At 42.6% G+C, this 18710-nt stretch overlaps 1 protein-coding gene across 5 annotated transcripts in view; it reads left to right on the top strand.

Moving 5' to 3' along the window:
• The window catches only part of LOC140718603 (SLAM family member 9-like), a 104232-nt gene that overhangs the window by 49621 nt on the left and 35901 nt on the right, over positions 1 to 18710 (top strand). For 2 of the 5 annotated variants that reach the window (XM_073032579.1, XM_073032571.1), the window contains exons 2-5: positions 6029 to 6358; positions 7363 to 7653; positions 11605 to 11721; positions 14516 to 14589. In XM_073032579.1, the coding sequence (XP_072888680.1) occupies positions 6029 to 6358; positions 7363 to 7653; positions 11605 to 11721; positions 14516 to 14589 (812 nt within the window). Of the gene's footprint in view, positions 1 to 6028; positions 6359 to 7362; positions 7654 to 11604; positions 11726 to 14515; positions 14590 to 18710 lie in introns of all 5 variants that reach the window. The other 3 variants (XM_073032606.1, XM_073032596.1, XM_073032587.1) reach the window with 2 other exon arrangements.

Genomic DNA, 18710 nt, shown 5'->3' with positions numbered 1-18710 from the left:
AAAAGAATCTGCTTCTGACTGTATGACCTCTTGACCTTTTCTGATGGCAGGTTTTCTCTCTTGATAAATCTAATAACTGAGTCTGGTTGCTCTAAGTCAATCCTCAGTCCAGGCCTCTGGGTTACTGGTCCAGTAACATAAGCATCCACACCTCTGCTCCATGGTAGAACTTTCATTCACAACTGCCTGGTCTCCACCATCCATCCCATGCTCTGGTCTTGCTGCTGGCATCAGGAAGGAGGTACAGGAGCCTTAGATCCCACATCAACCAGGTCTGAGAGCAAGTTAGTACAGTTAGGCTCCTAAATCAGTGTGGATAACTTCACTCAATTCCATACTGAACTGATGGCTGAACACAACCTATGGTCTCTCTCTCTCTCATGGACTCGACAACTTATGTTCTCAGTATCATTTATTTATTCATTCACTTAATTATTTTTTAATTTCTTTTTCAATTTGTCTGTTATCTTTGCACAGTTTATCTTCTTCTGCACATCGACTGCTTGTCAGTCTTTGTGTGTAGTTTTTCACTGAGTCCACTTATTCCTCTGTTCTAATGTGAATGCCTGCAAGAAAAATGAATCTCACAGTATATGGTGGCAAATGCATACCTGGATGATCAATTCGCTTGCTCTTTCTGTTTGTATGAGAACTAACCACTTCTTTTCTGAAGTCTTTTTTCTCTCTCTGATAATCCCAGGACAGACTGCAATAAATAGACCTGTACAACATCAGCAATATTTTACCCAGACGGTGGTAGCTTTGTACTTTCTCATAACATTCCCTCATTCCAGACTAACACCTCTTCCTTTAACAAGCTTCCATTTTGCATTACACATTTTAGCATATACTACAAATCAAATGTTAATGCTTCTGTTACAGTGTAACTTCCATGTTTAGTCAGTAAATTTCACCCTATCACAGAAATCTCTTTCAACCACTCCTCTCCACCCCATTCCTGTACCTAGACTAATTGGTTCCTCGCTTTCCAGTTCCAGAATCTGAACCTAAATTTTAAAAAACTACACAGTCCTGCAGATCTTTCCAGCATTTTGGATTTCTTTTTGTTTTATTCAAACTTTCCTACATCTGCAACATTTTGACATTCACATCAACCACCCTGATGCTTTCATCTGATTTTGCAAGTTATTTAATTAGCAACGCTAAAGTGTGCAGTTCTGGTCACCAAATTATAGGAAAGATGTCAACAAAATAGAGAGAGTACAGAGAAGATTTACTAGAATGTTACCTGGGTTTCAGCATCTAAGTTACAGGGAAAGGCTGAACAAGTTAGGTCTTTATTCTTTGGAGCGTAGAAGGTTGAGGGGGGACTTGATACAGATATTTAAAATTATGAGGGGGATAGATAGAATTGACGTGGATAGACTTTTTCCATTGAGAGTAGGGGAGATTCAAACAAGAGGACATGAGTTGAGAGTTAAGGGGCAAAAGTTTAGGGGTAACACGAGGGGAAACTTCTTTACTCAGAGGGTGGGAGCTGTGTGGAACGAGCTTCCAGTAGAAGTGGTAGAGACAGGTTCGGTATTGTCATTTAAAGTAAAATTGGATAGGTATATGGACAGGAAAGGAATGGAGGGTTATGGGCTGAGTGCTGGTCGGTGGGACTAGATGAGAGTAAGCGTTCGGCATGGACTAGAAGGGCCAAGATGGCCTGTTTCCGTCCTGTAATTGTTATATGGTTATATATGGCTATAACACAGAGCAGAGTCGGCTCTTCCGGCCCTTGGGACATGCCCCTCCCGCTACCTCCAATGAAACCAATTAACCCTAACTTAATCACACGACAATTTACCCGGTACGTGTTGGCGCTATGGGAGAAAACCAGAAGATCTGGAGAAAACCCACAGAGAGGATGTACAGAGATACCTTACTGGAATTGAACTCCAAACTCCAGGACACTCTGAGCTGTAATAGCTGCTCACTAATAGCTACACAACTTTGGCACAGAGCTCCACTACCATGGTACATAATGAATATCAGCTTTATTGCTGAATACCTTCTGCGTAGTTTTGGCTCCAGTTCAGTTATCTTCCTGCTCGTGGTCGCTGCTTGCATGCACAGTCATATTTCTGTCGGTTATTCTCTCAAATTCAGTCTCTGGTCTTCTCTTTGAATGAAGTGCTATTGTCAGTACAGTACCCAAGTATTCACTAATTTGGTCAGTCACTCATGGTTTGTGTGTGACAGACATCAGTAAGAATGTTTTCATTCCTGTGTTGTCATTCTGACGTGGTTAAAGTCAGCAGATGCCAGTACACATGGAAATTTAAAACTGTAGTTGGAAAAGATCCCAGCAAATGCTTGAAAGACTCAGTGAGTTGGACAGCATTAGTGGAAAGAAAAACAGTTATTGTTTCAGATCAAAGCTAAACAGTGTTGCAAACATTTTATGGTATTTCCCAAATATAGAAATGTCTGCAAGTCAGGCTTTGGAGAGAAATGCTTCATGTGCTTTCAGAGGCAGAACTGATTGCACCGTGACTGGGATGAGGTTTGAATGACAGTCTCATTGTCCCACTCCCTGATGGGTTTCAGGAACTGATCCTGGAGCTTCTCCCCTGCAATGTTCATGCTTACTCATTGATGAAATGAATCATCATGGAAATTTCTCCTCATGAGCCTCGCAGGATGGCGATAGGTGGCTTGACCCACCAGGTCCATGGGATTTTTGTGTCCTGGAGACTTGGCTCACTCTGGACACCATGGATTCAATACATAGGCTGATTCAGAGAAGGCAAAAGGTGAGGGGGTGGGGCGGGGTAGTCTGTGTTCCATGATAAACTCTTTCAGATGCTCGGTTCCCCTAACCTGGACCAAGAGAGTTCTCCTCTGTCATCCTGACCACAGTACTTACAGCCAAAAGCTGATGCTAAGCAAATTCTTGAGGTATTGGGTGCAACGATTAGCGAAAAAGAAGCATCCTACTCTGCCACCTTTCAAATAATTGTTGGGACCTTCAATCAGGCAGGCTTGCTTGAAGAAATCTCTGCCCAATTATAATCAACATATTTCCTGCAGCACAATGGGTCCCAACAAACTTGACAACTATCTTACCATGATTAGGAATGCCTAGCGATCCATCCCTAGACTGCATTTCAGGAAATCTCATCACTTGGCTGTACTCCTCCTACCGGCATACAAGCAGAGACAAAAGAGTAAGATGCCACATATAAGGACAACAAATAGGTGGTCACAGGAGACCAAGCAGTGGCTTCAGGATTGCTTTGAGATGGTGAACTGGGCTGTGTCCAAGAGCTCATCAGAGGATCTGAACAAATACACCATGATTGTCACGGATTTTCAGGTCTGGCAACAAGTAAAATACAAGAGGTCCAGGAATGATCTTCAGAAAGCCATCTCACATGCAAAGTGGCAACTCAGGACCAAACATGAGTCACTGAAGGTTGCTCGACAGCTGTTGCAGAGCATGAATGCTATCACCTCCAGCGAAGTGAAAACAGGCACTATAGGTGATAACCACGTTTCATTCTCTCGATGCATTTTATACTCGCTTCGACCTTATCCCTCAGCCCCCAACAACCCTGTGATTTCAGTCTCTGAGGCTGATGTGCATTGCCTACCTACTTCAATTATCCCAGTGCCTCCAAAGAACATGGTAATCTGCCTCAATGACTATTGTCCTGAGCACTTACATCCACCGTGATGAAGTGCTTTGTGAGGTTGATGATGAAACATATCAACTCCTGCCTGAGGAGTGACTTGAATCCACTCCAAGTTTCCTACTGTCATAATAAGTCAACAGCAGATACCATTTCTTTGTCTCTTCACTCAACCTCGGAACATCTGTACAGTGAAGATGCATACGACAGGATGCTCTTCATTGACTACTGCTCAGCAATCAACACTATCACCCCTTTGAAACTAATCACTAAGCGCCAGGACCTAGGCCTCAATATCTCTGTGTGCAGCTGGATCCTCTATTTCCTTACTTGTACCCCCAGTCAGTTCCCATTGGAAATAACATCTCCTCCACAGTAACGATAAGTACAGGTGCACCATAAGGGTGTGTACTTAGATCCCTGCTCTACTCACTTTATACTTACGATTGTGAGGCTAAGCACAGCTCCAGTGTCACATTTAAGTTGACTGATGACACCATTATCATGGGCCGAATCAAGAGTGGTGCCAAATCCATATAGGAATCAAAAGCCCAAAGAGTTGATTATTGACTACAGGAGGAGGAAAACAGAGATCCATGAGCTAGTCCTCACTGTGGTGGTGTCAGATGTGGAGAGGGTCAACAACTTTAAATTCCCCAATGTTATCATTTCAAAGGATCTGCCCTGGGCCCTTAGTGCCATTAGGAAGAAAATGCAGCAGCACCTCTACTTTCTTAGAATTTTGAAGATACGGCATGTCAAATAAAACTTTGACGAACTTCTATAGGTGTGCATTGGAGAGTATATTGGCTGGTTGCACCATAGTCTGCTATGGAAACACCAATGTCCTTGAATAGAAATGCCAACAAAAAGTACTGGATACAGCCCAGTCCATGATAGGTAAAACCCTCCCCACTATTGAGCACATTTATACAGAGCAGTATCACAGGACAGCAGAATCCATCATCAAGAAGTCCCACCATCCAGGCCGTGCTCTCTTCTTGATGCTGCCATCAGGAGGAAGGTACAGGAGCCTCAGGACTCACACCAGCGGATTCAGGAACAGTTATTAGCCCTCAGCATTAGTCTCTTGAACCAGATGGGATAACTTCACTCGCCCCATCATTGAACTGTTCCCACAACCTATGGACTCACTTTCAAAGACTCTTAATCTTGTGTTCTCAAGATTTATTGTTTTTATTTATTATTATTTCATTTTTTTTCTTTTTGCATTTGCAGTTTTTTGCACATTGTTATCCATCCTGTTGATTGATTCTCTTTGAGTTTCTTGTATTTACTATGACTGCCCACAAGAAAATGAATCTCAGGATTGCATGTGATGACACACATGTACTTTGATAATAAATTTAATTTGAACTTGAACTGTGGCTCACTGGATGTTTTTTTTTCTTTCTCACTTCATTCTCTGTAAACTCTCGAGATTGTTGTGCATGAAAAAACCAGATCAACAGTTTCTGAGATACTTAAACCACCCCACTTGGCATCAACATTCATCCCATTGTCAAAGTCATTGAGATCACATCTCTTTCCCATTCTGATGGTTGATCTGAACAACTGAACCCGTTGACCATGTCTGCATACATTTATGATATGAGTTGCTGCCACATGATTGGCTGATTAGATATCTGTATTAATGAGCAGGTGGACAGATGTACTGAATAAAGTAGTGATTGAGTGTGCCTATTGTAGTTTACGGCAACTGATCTTTCTCCACCATTTCTCTTCTCCACCCTGCACTTTGCTGTCAAGGTCTCCATTACTGCTTATTCCAAACTGCCCTCAAAAAGTGCTGGTAAGCTCCCTTCTGGAATAGTTTTCTGGGTAAGATGCCCGCACAAAGGTACTGGGGAGGGAGTTCTAGGATTTAGAGCCAGCAATGATAAATGTTGTGCCAATGCAATTAAACTCTGGCAAAAAAAAACATAAATTGCTGGAGGAACTCAGCAGGTCAAGCAGCATCTGTGAGGGTAATACAGGGTTTCTACCCAAAACATTAATTGACCCCACCATAGCAGCTGTTTGAAACGCTGATCTCCTCCAGCAGATTATTTCTTGTTCTATGTATCAGTAACTGCAGTCTCCCATGTCACCAACAAAAATGTACTGTGTATTCACAGCCTTGCATGCAGCAGAGCTGTTCTATCAGAAATCCACCTTTGTGTTTTAATTCTTTTCCTCCAGGGTCATTAGGTACCATGTGTGCCACTGAGGTAAAATAGCATCACCCCATCATGTGGTGGTGTTCTCATGTGCCTGCTTCCCCTTGCCCCTCAGATTTGGGACCCTGCTAGAGTTGCCATGCTGTGGAAATGTGGACACTAACACACTGGGACTAATGACCCTAATGATTTGTCCTTCTGTTTCAGTTCTGGCAGAGTCTGATGGGAATCCGGCTACTCATCGTGTGGTGAATGGGGCACTGGGACAGTCAATCACTTTGCCAGTATATGTGCCAAGAGAAAGCATTTCAGTCATTATTTGGGATTACATAAATTCAACTAATCAAAAAAAGGTTAAATTATGTGAGAAATATCCAAACAATCCAATAAAATGTTACAGTGGGAGAATCACATTAAACCCGAAGGACTATAGCCTGGAAATACAGAACCTAACAGACAGTGACGAAGGTCTGTATGAAATAAATGCAAGGACCGATCCAGATGTCCATGAAGAAGTGGTGGAACTGCGAATTTATGGTAATATCATTTTAATTATAATATATATTCTGGTCTGACATTTTTAGAGTAATGAGAGATGAAAGGGGAGATGTTTGTGGTCTGAGCTGAAGCCTGTGGGACACACAAGTCAGAGGGAATACTGAAACTCTGCTCAGATGCAGCACTTGCTTTTGTGAAGGACCCGGTCTGAAGCACCGTCTGTTTACTGTACAAACTGCTGGCAAAAACATTGGGTGGTTCCTTTCTGGGAGGGAACACTAAGTCATCTGACAGTATGATCTCTTAAAATAAATACTTGCTGCCACCTGTGTACTCATCCTTTTGTCCCAGAAACCACATTGCTCAGTGGTGAGAGGGGACGTCAGCAGCATTTACCTCTCCTCCTTACTATTTGGAAGGAGAATTGTACAGTGCAGAAAAGATGTGAAAGTGAAGAATAGGAGAGAAAGGTGCTGGTCTATTGAGCTTGCTAACTGAAAATACACGTGGAACAGAGATAACATGGACAAGAAATGTTCCTAGTACTCACAAAGCTGTTCATACAAGTTCCATTTTGGTCTCCTTATTTATAACATGACATACATGGGAGTTCTAACTAATTGTCAGCAGTACAGTTCCTAGGATGGATGAGTTTCTATACAAGAGACTGAGTAGTGTACACCTGTATTCCTAAAAGTTCAGAAGAATGAAAGGTAATCTCACCAAAACTTATGAAACAAATCTGATAGGTCTTCATAGAGTGGATGCTTGGGGGAGTTTCTGTCCAACCTGAGAAGGCTAGAGTCAGACTAAGGGGTAGGTCTACTTTAGAAGACTGGGGAGACTTAATTATTAAGCTCAATCAATACTAAAGTAGATAGATATTTTGTAAATAAAAGGAACTTAGGATAGGTTAAAAATGAGATTGATGTATTGCAGAGCAAGCTTCTCCTAGCCCTATATCAAAGTTCTTGTGACAGGTTCATAACTAATATCTGTTGTTGACAAACCATTATCTTTATTTGTCTTTTTCTTATAAACAGAACGTGTATCAACACCCATAATAAATAGCAGCCAAGTTGACCCAGATGAAGTATGTAACATCAGTTTGCACTGTTTACTGGAGCGTGGCTCGGAGCCAGTTTACACTTGGTGGACAGGAGATGATGAGGTCGCGACCAATGAGTCACATGTACTGACTGACAGAGGGAGAAGACTGGAATTGTCCTTAAGGCCGAGTGATAACAACACAGTGTACAACTGCACAGTGAGGAACCCTGTCAGCAACGCAACTACGAGTGTGGATCTCAGAAAGCTCTGTCCAGTCACTGAAGGTTGGTGCATTACTTCTTCAACACCCGTAAACCTTTCTCAATTAGTGACAGTTATATATTTCCTTTCCATTCTAATCTCAATATCCATACAATGGATCAGGTCAGGTCTGAGACAGATCGGTGATTTTTAGGAATGTGCAGCTTGAGCTATTTAGCTCCAGGCTAAATTTTTCTGTCCTATTCATTCTGGCCTCATCTATGGGTCAGTCAGAGCTTGACAGCAGCGTGTTCCCATTCTTGGAGCTTGCCAATCGGGCGAGTTTTCAATATCTCCAGGAACGACTTGGAAAGAAGCACCTCCAGGTTATGACCTTTTGTGACCTTGCGTGGCCTTGTTGACCTTTCTCACCGGTTTCACAAACTGAAGTATCATGGGGAACCGAAACATTGAGACAATAGGTCCGACTGTCAGAAGTGTCTGCACTTGGGTGATCGCTCTCTCTGTCTCGATGGTGAGTGAGAGGCTGAGGAAACAATTAAAAACTGTGCTACAAGCTGTAACATCAAAACAGCAACTGTTTGTCTCCCTCTCACTGTGGAAGGAGTGCTGTTTGCTGTTGCTTGTGCGTCGGAGCAGACAAGGGTCTTTGGGGTTCTTACATTTTTACTGTTGTTCATTCTTTGGGATTTTTCTTCTGTTTCCAGGTTTTCTGTAGAGGGTAAGAGTTTTAGCTTGCATATTGCAGACATTCTCTGAAAATAAATGGAACCATCGAACCTTTGATCCAATCTCTATATAATTATGCCCTCTTCTATTAGCCATTTCCGAATGGCTGTCAACTCTTATCATTTATACATCTTGATGTATCCTTGATGTTTTTCCATTAGCTGATGTTTCCATGGCTACAAGCCACAGATACTAACCAGCTATGCGTAGGATTGGAGGAAACAGTTAATTTGGGCTTCTAAAAGAGAAAATAATTTTCTTGGGCTGTGTGGAGAAACAAGGGAGTGGGAATGCTGGGATTGGTGGTCCTGATTTGGCAGTAGGCTAGCTTCCTTCTGCAGTGTAGGGGTTCTGTGTACTGCAGTTTCATGCATGTGTCATCACAGGTATGTTGCAGGAAACAACTGACATGCAAAAGTTTTTTGTTCCTTCACTGAATGTTTATGTCACAGAAAAGGCCAGCATTCTTTGACCTCCCACTGAATGGGCTGTTGGGCTTTCTTCAGGGAATAATTAGTTGTTGCTTACACTGGCTTGTCAGTACCCACTCAGACTCGAAGAGCTGGTAATGAGGATATGTCACGCTAGCTCACAGGAGAGCTTCCTTGTTAAGCCACTTATCTAAAACTGTTTACTGCTTTCTGCTTTCAAATTAGTGGTTTTATTTTTCTCTGTGCTGAAATCTGAGTTGAAATAAAATATTTATAATTTATTCCCTGACACTTTCCAATGCTTAAACCTTCAGATTCAGCATTTCAGTTTTGATTTTGTTGAATTTAGCAGAAAAAGTAATGTGAATTACTAGTATTAATACTAACCACTTTGGTATCATGCCCCAAGATTACAATAAATGAGGTTAAGTTAGAAAAATGGTCAAAAATAGAAGCAGTGATGGACCGATGGGCTGAATGCTGAATGAGGGTGGTGAATCTGTAATAAACACCAAGCCATAGGGTATATTTAAAATGGAGGTCGGTAGGTCCTTGATTAGTAAGAGTGTCAAAGGACACGCAAGAATGCAGGAGAATGGAGTTGAAAGGGAAACATTTTTTAAAAAGCCATGATGGAATGGTGGAGCAGACTTGATGGACCAAATGGCCTATTTCTGCCCCTCACAAAATGCTAGAGGAACTCAGCAGACCAGGCAGCATCAGTGGAAAAGAGTGCAGTCAACGTTGAGGGCCAACACCCTTCAGCAGGCAGTCCTTTTCCATAGATGCTGCCTGGCTTCCTGAGGTCCTCCAGCATTTTGTGTTTGTTGCTTGGATTTCCAGTTTCTGCAGATTTTCTCTTGTTTATTTCTGCCCCTCTGCCATTTGGTCTAATCCTTGGCAGGAATCAATCGATATGAATGACATTGTATGCCACCACCGACATGATCTTTGAATAGTATAATTTTCTTTCTCAGGACGAATTTCATTGGATTAATCTGGTTTACTGATTATTTTGAATGTATCAGTGGGATGAGTAAAGAATTAGCTGGATAATTCTTATTCTGAAAGGATTCTTCTTAGGACAGGACCAATTTCTAGAATGCTCAGCCTGGTGTTTGTTCTTTTTATGTGTTTTCATCTTCTCTTCACTGACAAAACTTTACTGCACAGAAGAAGGCCATTTTGCTTAATGATTCTGGTAGTATTATCAGCTCAGACCAATTTTCCCCTCTCCTTCCTCAGTGTTGGATAAATGTTCAAAAGCTAGGTTAGATAGATAGATAGATAGATACTTTATTCATCCCCATGGGGAAATTCAACATTTTTTCCAATGTCCCATACACTTATTGTAGCAAAACTAATTACATACAATACTTAACTCAGTAAAAATATGATATGCATCTAAAATCACCCTCTCAAAAAGCATTAATAATAGCTTTTAAAAAGTTCTCAAGTAGTTTACTTAAATACATTGAGTCCTAACCCCGGCACTTTAACATATCTTACTCCTGGCGGTTGAGTTGTAAAGCCGAATGGCATTGGGGAGTATTGATCTCTTCATCCTGTCTGAGGAGCACTGCATCGATAGCAACCCGTCGCTGAAACGGCTTCTCTGTCTCTGGATGGTGCTATGTAGAGGATGTTCAGGGTTTTCCATAATTGACCGTATCCTACTCAGCGCCCTTCGCTCTGCTACCGATGTTATACTCTCCAGTACTTTGCCCACGACAGAGCCCGCATTCCTTACCAGCTTATTAAGACGTGAGGCGTCCCTCTTCTTAATGCTGCCTCCCCAACACGCCACCACAAAGAAGAGGGCGCTCTCCACGACTGACCTATAGAACATCTTCAGCATCTCACTACAAACATTGAATTACGCCAACCTTCTAAGGAAGTACAGTCGACTCTGTGCCTTCCTGCACAAGGCATCTGTGTTGGCAGTCCAGTCTAGCTTCTCGTCTAACTGTACTCCCAGATACTTGTAGGTCTTAACCTGCTCCACACATTCTCCATTAATGATCACTGGCTCCATATGAGGCCTAGATCTCCTAAAGTCCACCACCATCTCCTTGGTCTTGGTGATATTGAGACGCAGGTAGTTTGAGTTGCACCATATCACAAAGTCCTGTATCAGTTTCCTATACTCCTCCTCCTGTCCATTCCTGACACATCCCACTATGGCCGTGTCATCAGCGAACTTCTGCACATGGCAGGACTCCGAGTTATATTGGAAGTCTGATGTGTACAGGGTGAACATGACCGGAGAGAGCACGGTCCCCTGTGGCGCTCCTGTGCTGCTGACCACCGTGTCAGACCTACAGTCTCCCAACCGCACATACTGAGGTCTATCTGTCAAGTAGTCCACTATCCAATCCACCATGTGAGAGTCTACTCCCATCTCCGTTAGTTTGTGCCTTAAGATCTTGGGCTGGATGGTGTTAAAGGCACTAGAGAAGTCCAGGAATGTAATCCTCACAGCACCACTGACCCCATCCAGGTGAGAGAGTTATTTCTATTATTTTCCTGAAAGCTCTGAATGATTCTGGTATCAATCACCACCCATACAGACAGTGAGCTGCAGATCACAGCCACCCTCTTGTCAATCCCATTTGCCACCCCTCCCCATTTTCACCCTTTGCCCCTGTAACCTCTGATTCTTGGAGTATCTGCTCATGGGGACAGAGTCCATCTATCCTGCTTAAGCAAGTTGTCAAATTGCAAATCTGTATTAGCTCTCCTCTCGATCTCAGCTTCACCATTCTGCTCTATTTCCTATTTAAGCCAAGTGTAATTAATTTCCCTGTGTACTAATGTTGAGAAAATCACAGATGAACATTCATCCCTTTTCAGGTCAGTCACTGAAGCCGCGCCACATTGGTATAATTATTGCTGCTGTTCTGATACCTTCCATCATGGCTATCGCTTTTGTGGTGTATTTGAAGAAGAAAGAACCCAAGTTCAATGAAGGCAGGTACTCTTGAATATTCTTATTAAATTACACAGTGTAGTCCTTGGTAATATCCCTTCACAATAGTTGGGCTGAAGTCAGTCTTTGTTAGTGGGATTCCTGGCTTTACTTCTGATCAGGTATTGTCTCACTAAACTAGCCATTGCCACCTGACAATCATTACTGGAGTGAGACCATTCCACTTCCTGAGCAGGAATTCAAAGGAAGTCCATGAGCTGCGGGGAAAACTGCCCACGTTCCAATCTGTGTTCAGTGTGTATCATGAAATTTGGCAATAATAAAATGCAGTGCTTTCCAAACTGCGTGGCACTTGCTCTGGTTCCTTTTGTGGCTTGCTATAGAACATCCCAGGGAGGTACAGTGGCACTCAACCCACACAATCAATGGGATTTTCCTTCACTTCAGAATGGTGAGCATCATATATCCGTCACAGCAGAAGATAGCTTTTGCAGTGCCTATCAGTCCTTCTTCTGAACCTCTTGAAGGGTAACCTCCTGCATAAATTCCAACACGGCGGGTCCCATTTCAGTTATTCTCATTCAGGCCCTTCAACAGGCCTTGCACCACACACCCTTTATTGCCATGGTTCCAACCTGCAACATTGGACAAGCTCTCTGTCTTCACCTGACTGGAGATACCAACCTGACCAGACAACCTCTCCCCGAGCTACAAATCTCAAACATCTCTCCATCAGCAACACCACAACAGACACCAGTTTCCTCTTCGTTGTGCGGCAGATAAAGGAACAATGCCTGGGAGATCTTATGGGATCTAAGAATATGCAAGGCCAAAATCTGAGCCACAAATGGAAACTTGGATCCCAACAGCAAGATCTGAGTTGAAAGGATCGAAGGTACCTCACTCCTAACAGCAGTACGTTGCAGAACAGCGATGCCTCTTGCTCTGAAGGGCCATGTAATACAATCTGCTGTTAAAGGTTTAACTGATGTTCATATATCTGCATCCCATTTAAACCAGATCACAGACAATGTAACCTCTTAACTGTATCGCATGGGTTTCGCACGGGAAATGCAAATATTTCTTGAATGCTGTGCACTAAGGGAGGAGGTTGAGGTAACAAAGCGAGTACTACATGCAATCATTACTTTAGGATGTGCTGAGGACATAAAGAAACCATTCTCAGAATCTTTCAATGGAGATTAAAGGTAATTAAAATGTTTATGACTTAGACAGTCTGAAGAACCAGTGAGACAGGTAGAATGGAAGGAATGCTTTATGTGGGAAAAGTGAAATTCTGCTCTGTAATTAAAGCAGTCAATGGGAGGAAATGCTTGGATTCCTGCTCGTGTCCCATCATGTCTGTAATTCAGCAGCTTCACTTGTCACGATCCAGACTGTGAAATCTGCATTCCAGTTCACAGTCTGGTACATGCTCCTTTTTCCAGGTTTCCCCAGTTTCTGTTGAGGCAGCTGATTCTTGTTTGGGCTGGCCTCATAAATAGCTTCAGGATTCAGCCTGTGGCTGCTGGATTGTCCTGTCCACTCCCTCTGTCTGTAACCCTTCACTTTGCCTCGTCTCGACTCGACTCCGTCTGGAGCCTTGCCTCGCCTCCGCCTGGAGCCTCACCCTGTTTGGAACTGCCTGTCTGTGTCCACGCCTTCACTAGGTAGGTCCAGCCATTTTGCCGCTACCTAGCGTTGGGAACTGTCTCGTTGTGTTCAGTGTTCTGTGTAGTGAGTCCCGGCCCTAAGTCCTGTATCCAAGGAGGGGTCCTGGCTCTTTTCCATTCCCTGGCTCGGAGTCCAAGCCCAGACTCCTAGTTCCCAGTTCCATGTCCTGGTTCCGCTATCCTCATCAAGTTCTAGACCAAGCCCGGAATCTTTGTCTCATCCGGGGCCTGTGTCATGTGCAGCGTCCTTTCTTCCCCACTTTCCTTGCTTCCTTCTCACGCCTAGTCCTGTTCCTGGTAGTTCAGTGTCTGTGTCTTGCATTTGGGTCTGCTCTCAATGCCCCCCCCTTATGACATCACCAGATCTGAATGTGTCTGAAGGAAAGGATAAAGGAAGTGGGGGACAGCCAAGCTTTGGGGACATTGCCCATAGGTTAAACCAGTCTTACCTCTGGTCTATTCCCTCGTGGCATCTTAGGCAGAACTGTACAAATCTAAGGCTCAGCATATTGTCACTGAAATTATTCTTTACCCATTTGAGAAATTCCTTCATATTTCTTCTTGTCCTCTTACATTCTACTACATTGGTGACATGAACAGAATATGGCTTTTAGAACTGATCAAATCAGTTCTTTGTATTGTGGAAACTGGAGATAATCAACAAGAGGGAAAATTCAGGGGTTCAATATCATGATGTAAATATCAATTCACCTAGACTGGGCACAGATATTTTCTTAAATTGTTTTGGCAATGAAGAGGACTCCCAATTCAGTTTACTGTGAAGAATGGAACACCACCATGGTTTGTTTTTCGTCTGAGGACAAGTTTGTGATTTTCTCTCGACCAAAGTCTACTGTACAGCTTTGATATCAATGAGAAATAACTGGATACCTCATCCCTAGTGAAAGTTTATAAACGGGACTGGATGGCAGCAGGGTAGGTCAGTGAAAGGGAATACTCACATTAAGGATAAGGTCAGACTTCTCTTTTGGTTTGTGGTTGTGTAGTCAGTCAGGTTTTTGAATGGAGAAGTTATGGCTGGTGGAAGGACTGAGCGCAGGTAACCTTTAAGGGGAAAGATATTTGGAGAAAATATTTTCTGAAATCAAAACAAAAGGAGCATCCAGACATGGTTCCAACAGCAATTGTTTTTTATTTAAAGCTGCTAACACTGAAAGGAGAAGTGAATCAGTGCTGTATGCTGTGATCAGGAGAGCAAACATTGCCAGGGACCAGGTCAGTACAAGCTGCAAAATTCTGTTGGGTTTACTCTCTCCAATTCACTCCACTTTCCTCTGTTTCAACAACAAATAACCAGTGATACTTTCAACAAAAGCAAAGTTGTTCACTCTGATCAGTTTCCCTCCTTCTCTGCTTGAACGCTCGTCTTCAATCTGATGGTGTGGGGTGGTTCCATTTGACAAAGGCTTCTTGCTTTGCACAAGTGAATTGCTATTTGATTATGTCATAAAATATTACAGTACATCTCAGTCAGCCCATTGTATCCACAACATTCAAACAGGGCTACCAGTACTAATTCCTCTCCAGCTCTGTCTGCAACATTGTAGGATATAGCACATCAGATGTGGTGAGGGTTTCTGCCTCCTCCCCTTTCATGTGCTGCCAAATCTCAAACAGCCATCAAAATTTTCAATTTTTTCCCAACCCCGCCTTCACTGATTTACTAGTTTGCAAACGGGTATGGCTCCTTCCTTTTCATCAACACCACTGATGAACAATATCCTCTGTGTCTGCAGAACTGGACAGGGCAGCTATATCCATTAGTTACTTTCCTGAGGGATCTCACAGCCATCTGGAAGTAACAGTGCACCCACCTGCCACAGTATTCCTTGTTCCTTAATTGTGAAATGTGGTGTTTACTGGAAAGGCCAGCAATTACTCCCTATCCCTAAATGTCCTTGAGGTGGTGCAGAGCTGCTTTACAGTGCTAGAGTCTATTTGGAGGACTGCTGGGTAATGTATTACAGGGGTTAGACTCACCAAAGGTAAACAGACAGATAGAAACTCAGTGCCCACTTTATTCGGTACCAAATATTGATTTAGTGGTAGAGAGGTCATTATCAAACTCTTATCCATTATGGACATCCTCGCCATGACCTACTGAATAAGCAGCGGAGCATCCTTTTGAACAGGCGCATTCAGCTCCGCTGTCACAAGGACCGTTAAAGAAAATCTTTCCTAACCGATGCAATAAGCTTTTACAACAGTTCATCTCTGTGCAACAGGAGAACACACATCATAGTACAATAGTCTCTTGTTTTATTATTTCATACGTTATAATTGCACATAGGTAAATTATTATTGTGTATGCTAATATTCTGTAATTTATTATTAGTCAAGTCTGCACACTGCTAAGTGTATTTTTAAATGTTGCTGCTGTAATGAAAGAATTTCCCACTCGGGATCAGTTAAGTATTTATTATTATTATTATTAGTAATAACACCTTGTATTCTGTCTGGGTAGCCTCCAACATAATGACATATCAATTTCTCCTTCCAGTAAATTTTTTCCTCCGCCTCCCCCCTTCTTCTATTCCCCACTCTGGCCTATCACCTACCCCTGGCTCCCCTTCTCCTTCCTAGGGTCCACTCTCCTCTCCCAGAAGATTCCTTCCTTTCCAGCCCTTTCCCTTTCCTAACAAGTTGGCTTCAACTAACACCTTTTCGCTATCCTCCTTCCCCTCCCCCCTACTTTTGTATTCTGGCATCGTCCCCCTTCCTTTCCGGTTACTGAAGAAGGGTCTCAGCCCAAAACATTGACTGTTTATTTCCCTCCATAGATGCTGCTTGACCTGTTGAGTTCCTCCAGCATTTTGCATGCTTCTTTGGCTTTCCAGCATCTTTCCAGAATTTCTTGTGTTTATGCGTACCTTCACCTTCTTAAGGACTATTAGGGATGTGTAACAAACACTGCCGTTCTCAGAGATGGCCAGATCCAGAAAAAGGAATAAAAACAAAATTACAATATGAGCCCAGAAACTAGTCATGGGATCGGCTGAGCTGCTTTTTTTGAGAGATGAGGCCAGTCAAGGGTTGTTTCATTCCTATCACAAGAACAGTCTCCTCTGGTGATTTCAACATAGCCTGAAATTCATATTAGATAGGATGCAAGAACAGTCTTATACTTTGTTTGGTTCTGGGACCATCGATCCCATGATACTCCAGCATATAATTATAGCTTTCTCTTTTGATCTCACATCCGCTGTTTATCATCTGCCACTATCTCATGCATTTCTCACTGTATTTTTTTTCCAATTTATTAAGTTTGCATGTAATCTTTGTTCTTGTGTGTTTTCTCTCACGCCCTCGTATTACATTTATTGCTATCCACAAGGTTCCTCTTCTAACATTTTCCTTGAATTTATGCATTGCCTTTAATGCCTTTAATGTAGTAAAATAAAATTCATGGGAACTTTACCAGGTTAATCATCTAAAACTGGCACTGTTCTGGTTAACAAAACCAATAGGCAGACAGCCAGAAGTTAGTTTTACAAAGGGCAGAAAAATACAATAGGATTAGCAAAGGATTCCATTGTTTCAGGATTTAACAATTGACGGGCTGCAGCAGTTGTGGTGTGATTAAATTGCGAGTATTCCAGAGACGAGGTGAAGGTCTTTAGAGGATTATACAACTAAGAGAGATTACAGTTGAGAAGGGGAAAGTCCATGGGAAAACAGAAATATAATTTATTTTAAAAATCACCCCAACAAAATTTGTCCCATTGATGAGGCAATGTAGAGATTATGCAGCTCAATGTGGTTTGCATGCTGACTGCAGAAACTGCAGCACTAACCTGTCACTGTGGTCCGACACCACGGGTCTGAACAAAAATACCAACCAGTGATCAGAAAACAAGTACAATTGGAACAAGAACCAGTAGAGTGAGAGAGCAGTCAGTGCTAGAGTTACCAACCACATATTTAAAACAGTCCTGATAAGCTGATAACCTTCATGGTTACATCCACTGACTTAGTTGGTATTTTGCAATTTTGTTAGCAATTTTCCTAAGTCAAATGCTGTGGTGGTGACCAATCCTTCTAAATGTAAAGTCAAAAAGAATGGAGAGGGAGGCAAAAGAGGCAGGGGCATGGCATTGCTAATTAGGGATAGTCTACTGAGTCAGTGTGGGTGGAAGTCAGAAACAGAAAAGGGGGCAATAACTCTATACTCGGTGTTTTTTACAGACCCACCAATAGTAACAGTGATGTTGGGGAGCAGATAGGGAGGCAGATTCTGGAATGGTGCAATAATAATAGGGTTGTTGTGATGGGAGATTTTAACTTTCCTAATATTGATTGGCATCTCCTTAGCGCAAGGGGTTTAGATGGGGTGGAGTTTGTTAGGTGTGTTCAGGAAGGTTTTCTGACACGATATGTCAATAAGCCAACTAGAGGAGAGGCTGTACTTGATCTGGTACAGTATTGGGAAATGAACCTGGTCAGGTGTCAGATTGCTCGGTGGGAGAGCATTTTGGAGATTGTGATCACAATATCTCCTTCACCAAAGCACTAGAGCTGGACAGAAGCAGACAATTTGGGAAAACATTTCATTGGGGTAGGGGGAAATATGATGCTATTAGGCAGGAACTTGGGAGCATATATTGGGAGCAGATGTTCTCAGGGAACTGCATTGCAGAAATGTGGAAAAGGTTCAGGGAACATTTGCATGGATTTCTGCATTTGTTATGTTCCATTAAGGCAGGGAAAGGATGGCAGGGTTAAGGAATCATGAACAAAGGATGTAGAAAGTCTACTTAAGAAAAGCTTACGAAAGGATCAATAAACTAGGTGTTAGAGCTCTAGAAAATTACAAGGTCCATAGGAAGGAGCTTAAGAATGGAATTAGGAGAGCCAGAAGGGGCTGAGAGAAGGCCTTGGTGAGCAGGATTAAGGAAAACCCTAAGGCATTCTACAAGTATGTGAAGAGCAAGAGGATGAGCCGTGTGAAAATAGGACCATTCAAGTGTAATAGTGGAAACATGTGCATGAAGTCGGAGGAGGTAGCGGAGGTACTTAATGAAAACTTTGCTTCAGTATTCAGCAGGGAAAAAGACCTTGGCAGTTGTGGGGATAGCTTACAGCAGACTGAAAAGCTTGAGCATATGGACATTAAGGAAGAGGATGTGCTGGATGTTTTGAAAAGCATTAAGTTAGATAAGTCAATGGGGCTGGATGAGATATAATCCAGGCTACTGTGGGAAGTGAGGGAGGAGATTGCTGAGCATCTTGGAATGAGCTTTGCATCATCAACAGGGACAGGAGGAGTACCGGAAGATTGGAGGGCTGCAAATGTTGCTCCCTTGTTGAGAAATGGAGTAGAGATAATCCAGGAAATT

The sequence above is a fragment of the Hemitrygon akajei genome, chromosome 2 (assembly GCF_048418815.1).
Source record: "Hemitrygon akajei chromosome 2, sHemAka1.3, whole genome shotgun sequence".
In the NCBI taxonomy this organism is placed as follows: domain Eukaryota; kingdom Metazoa; phylum Chordata; class Chondrichthyes; order Myliobatiformes; family Dasyatidae; genus Hemitrygon; species Hemitrygon akajei.
The sequence above is the reverse complement of the archived record's forward strand: the minus strand, read 5'-3'. Positions and strand labels throughout refer to the sequence as shown.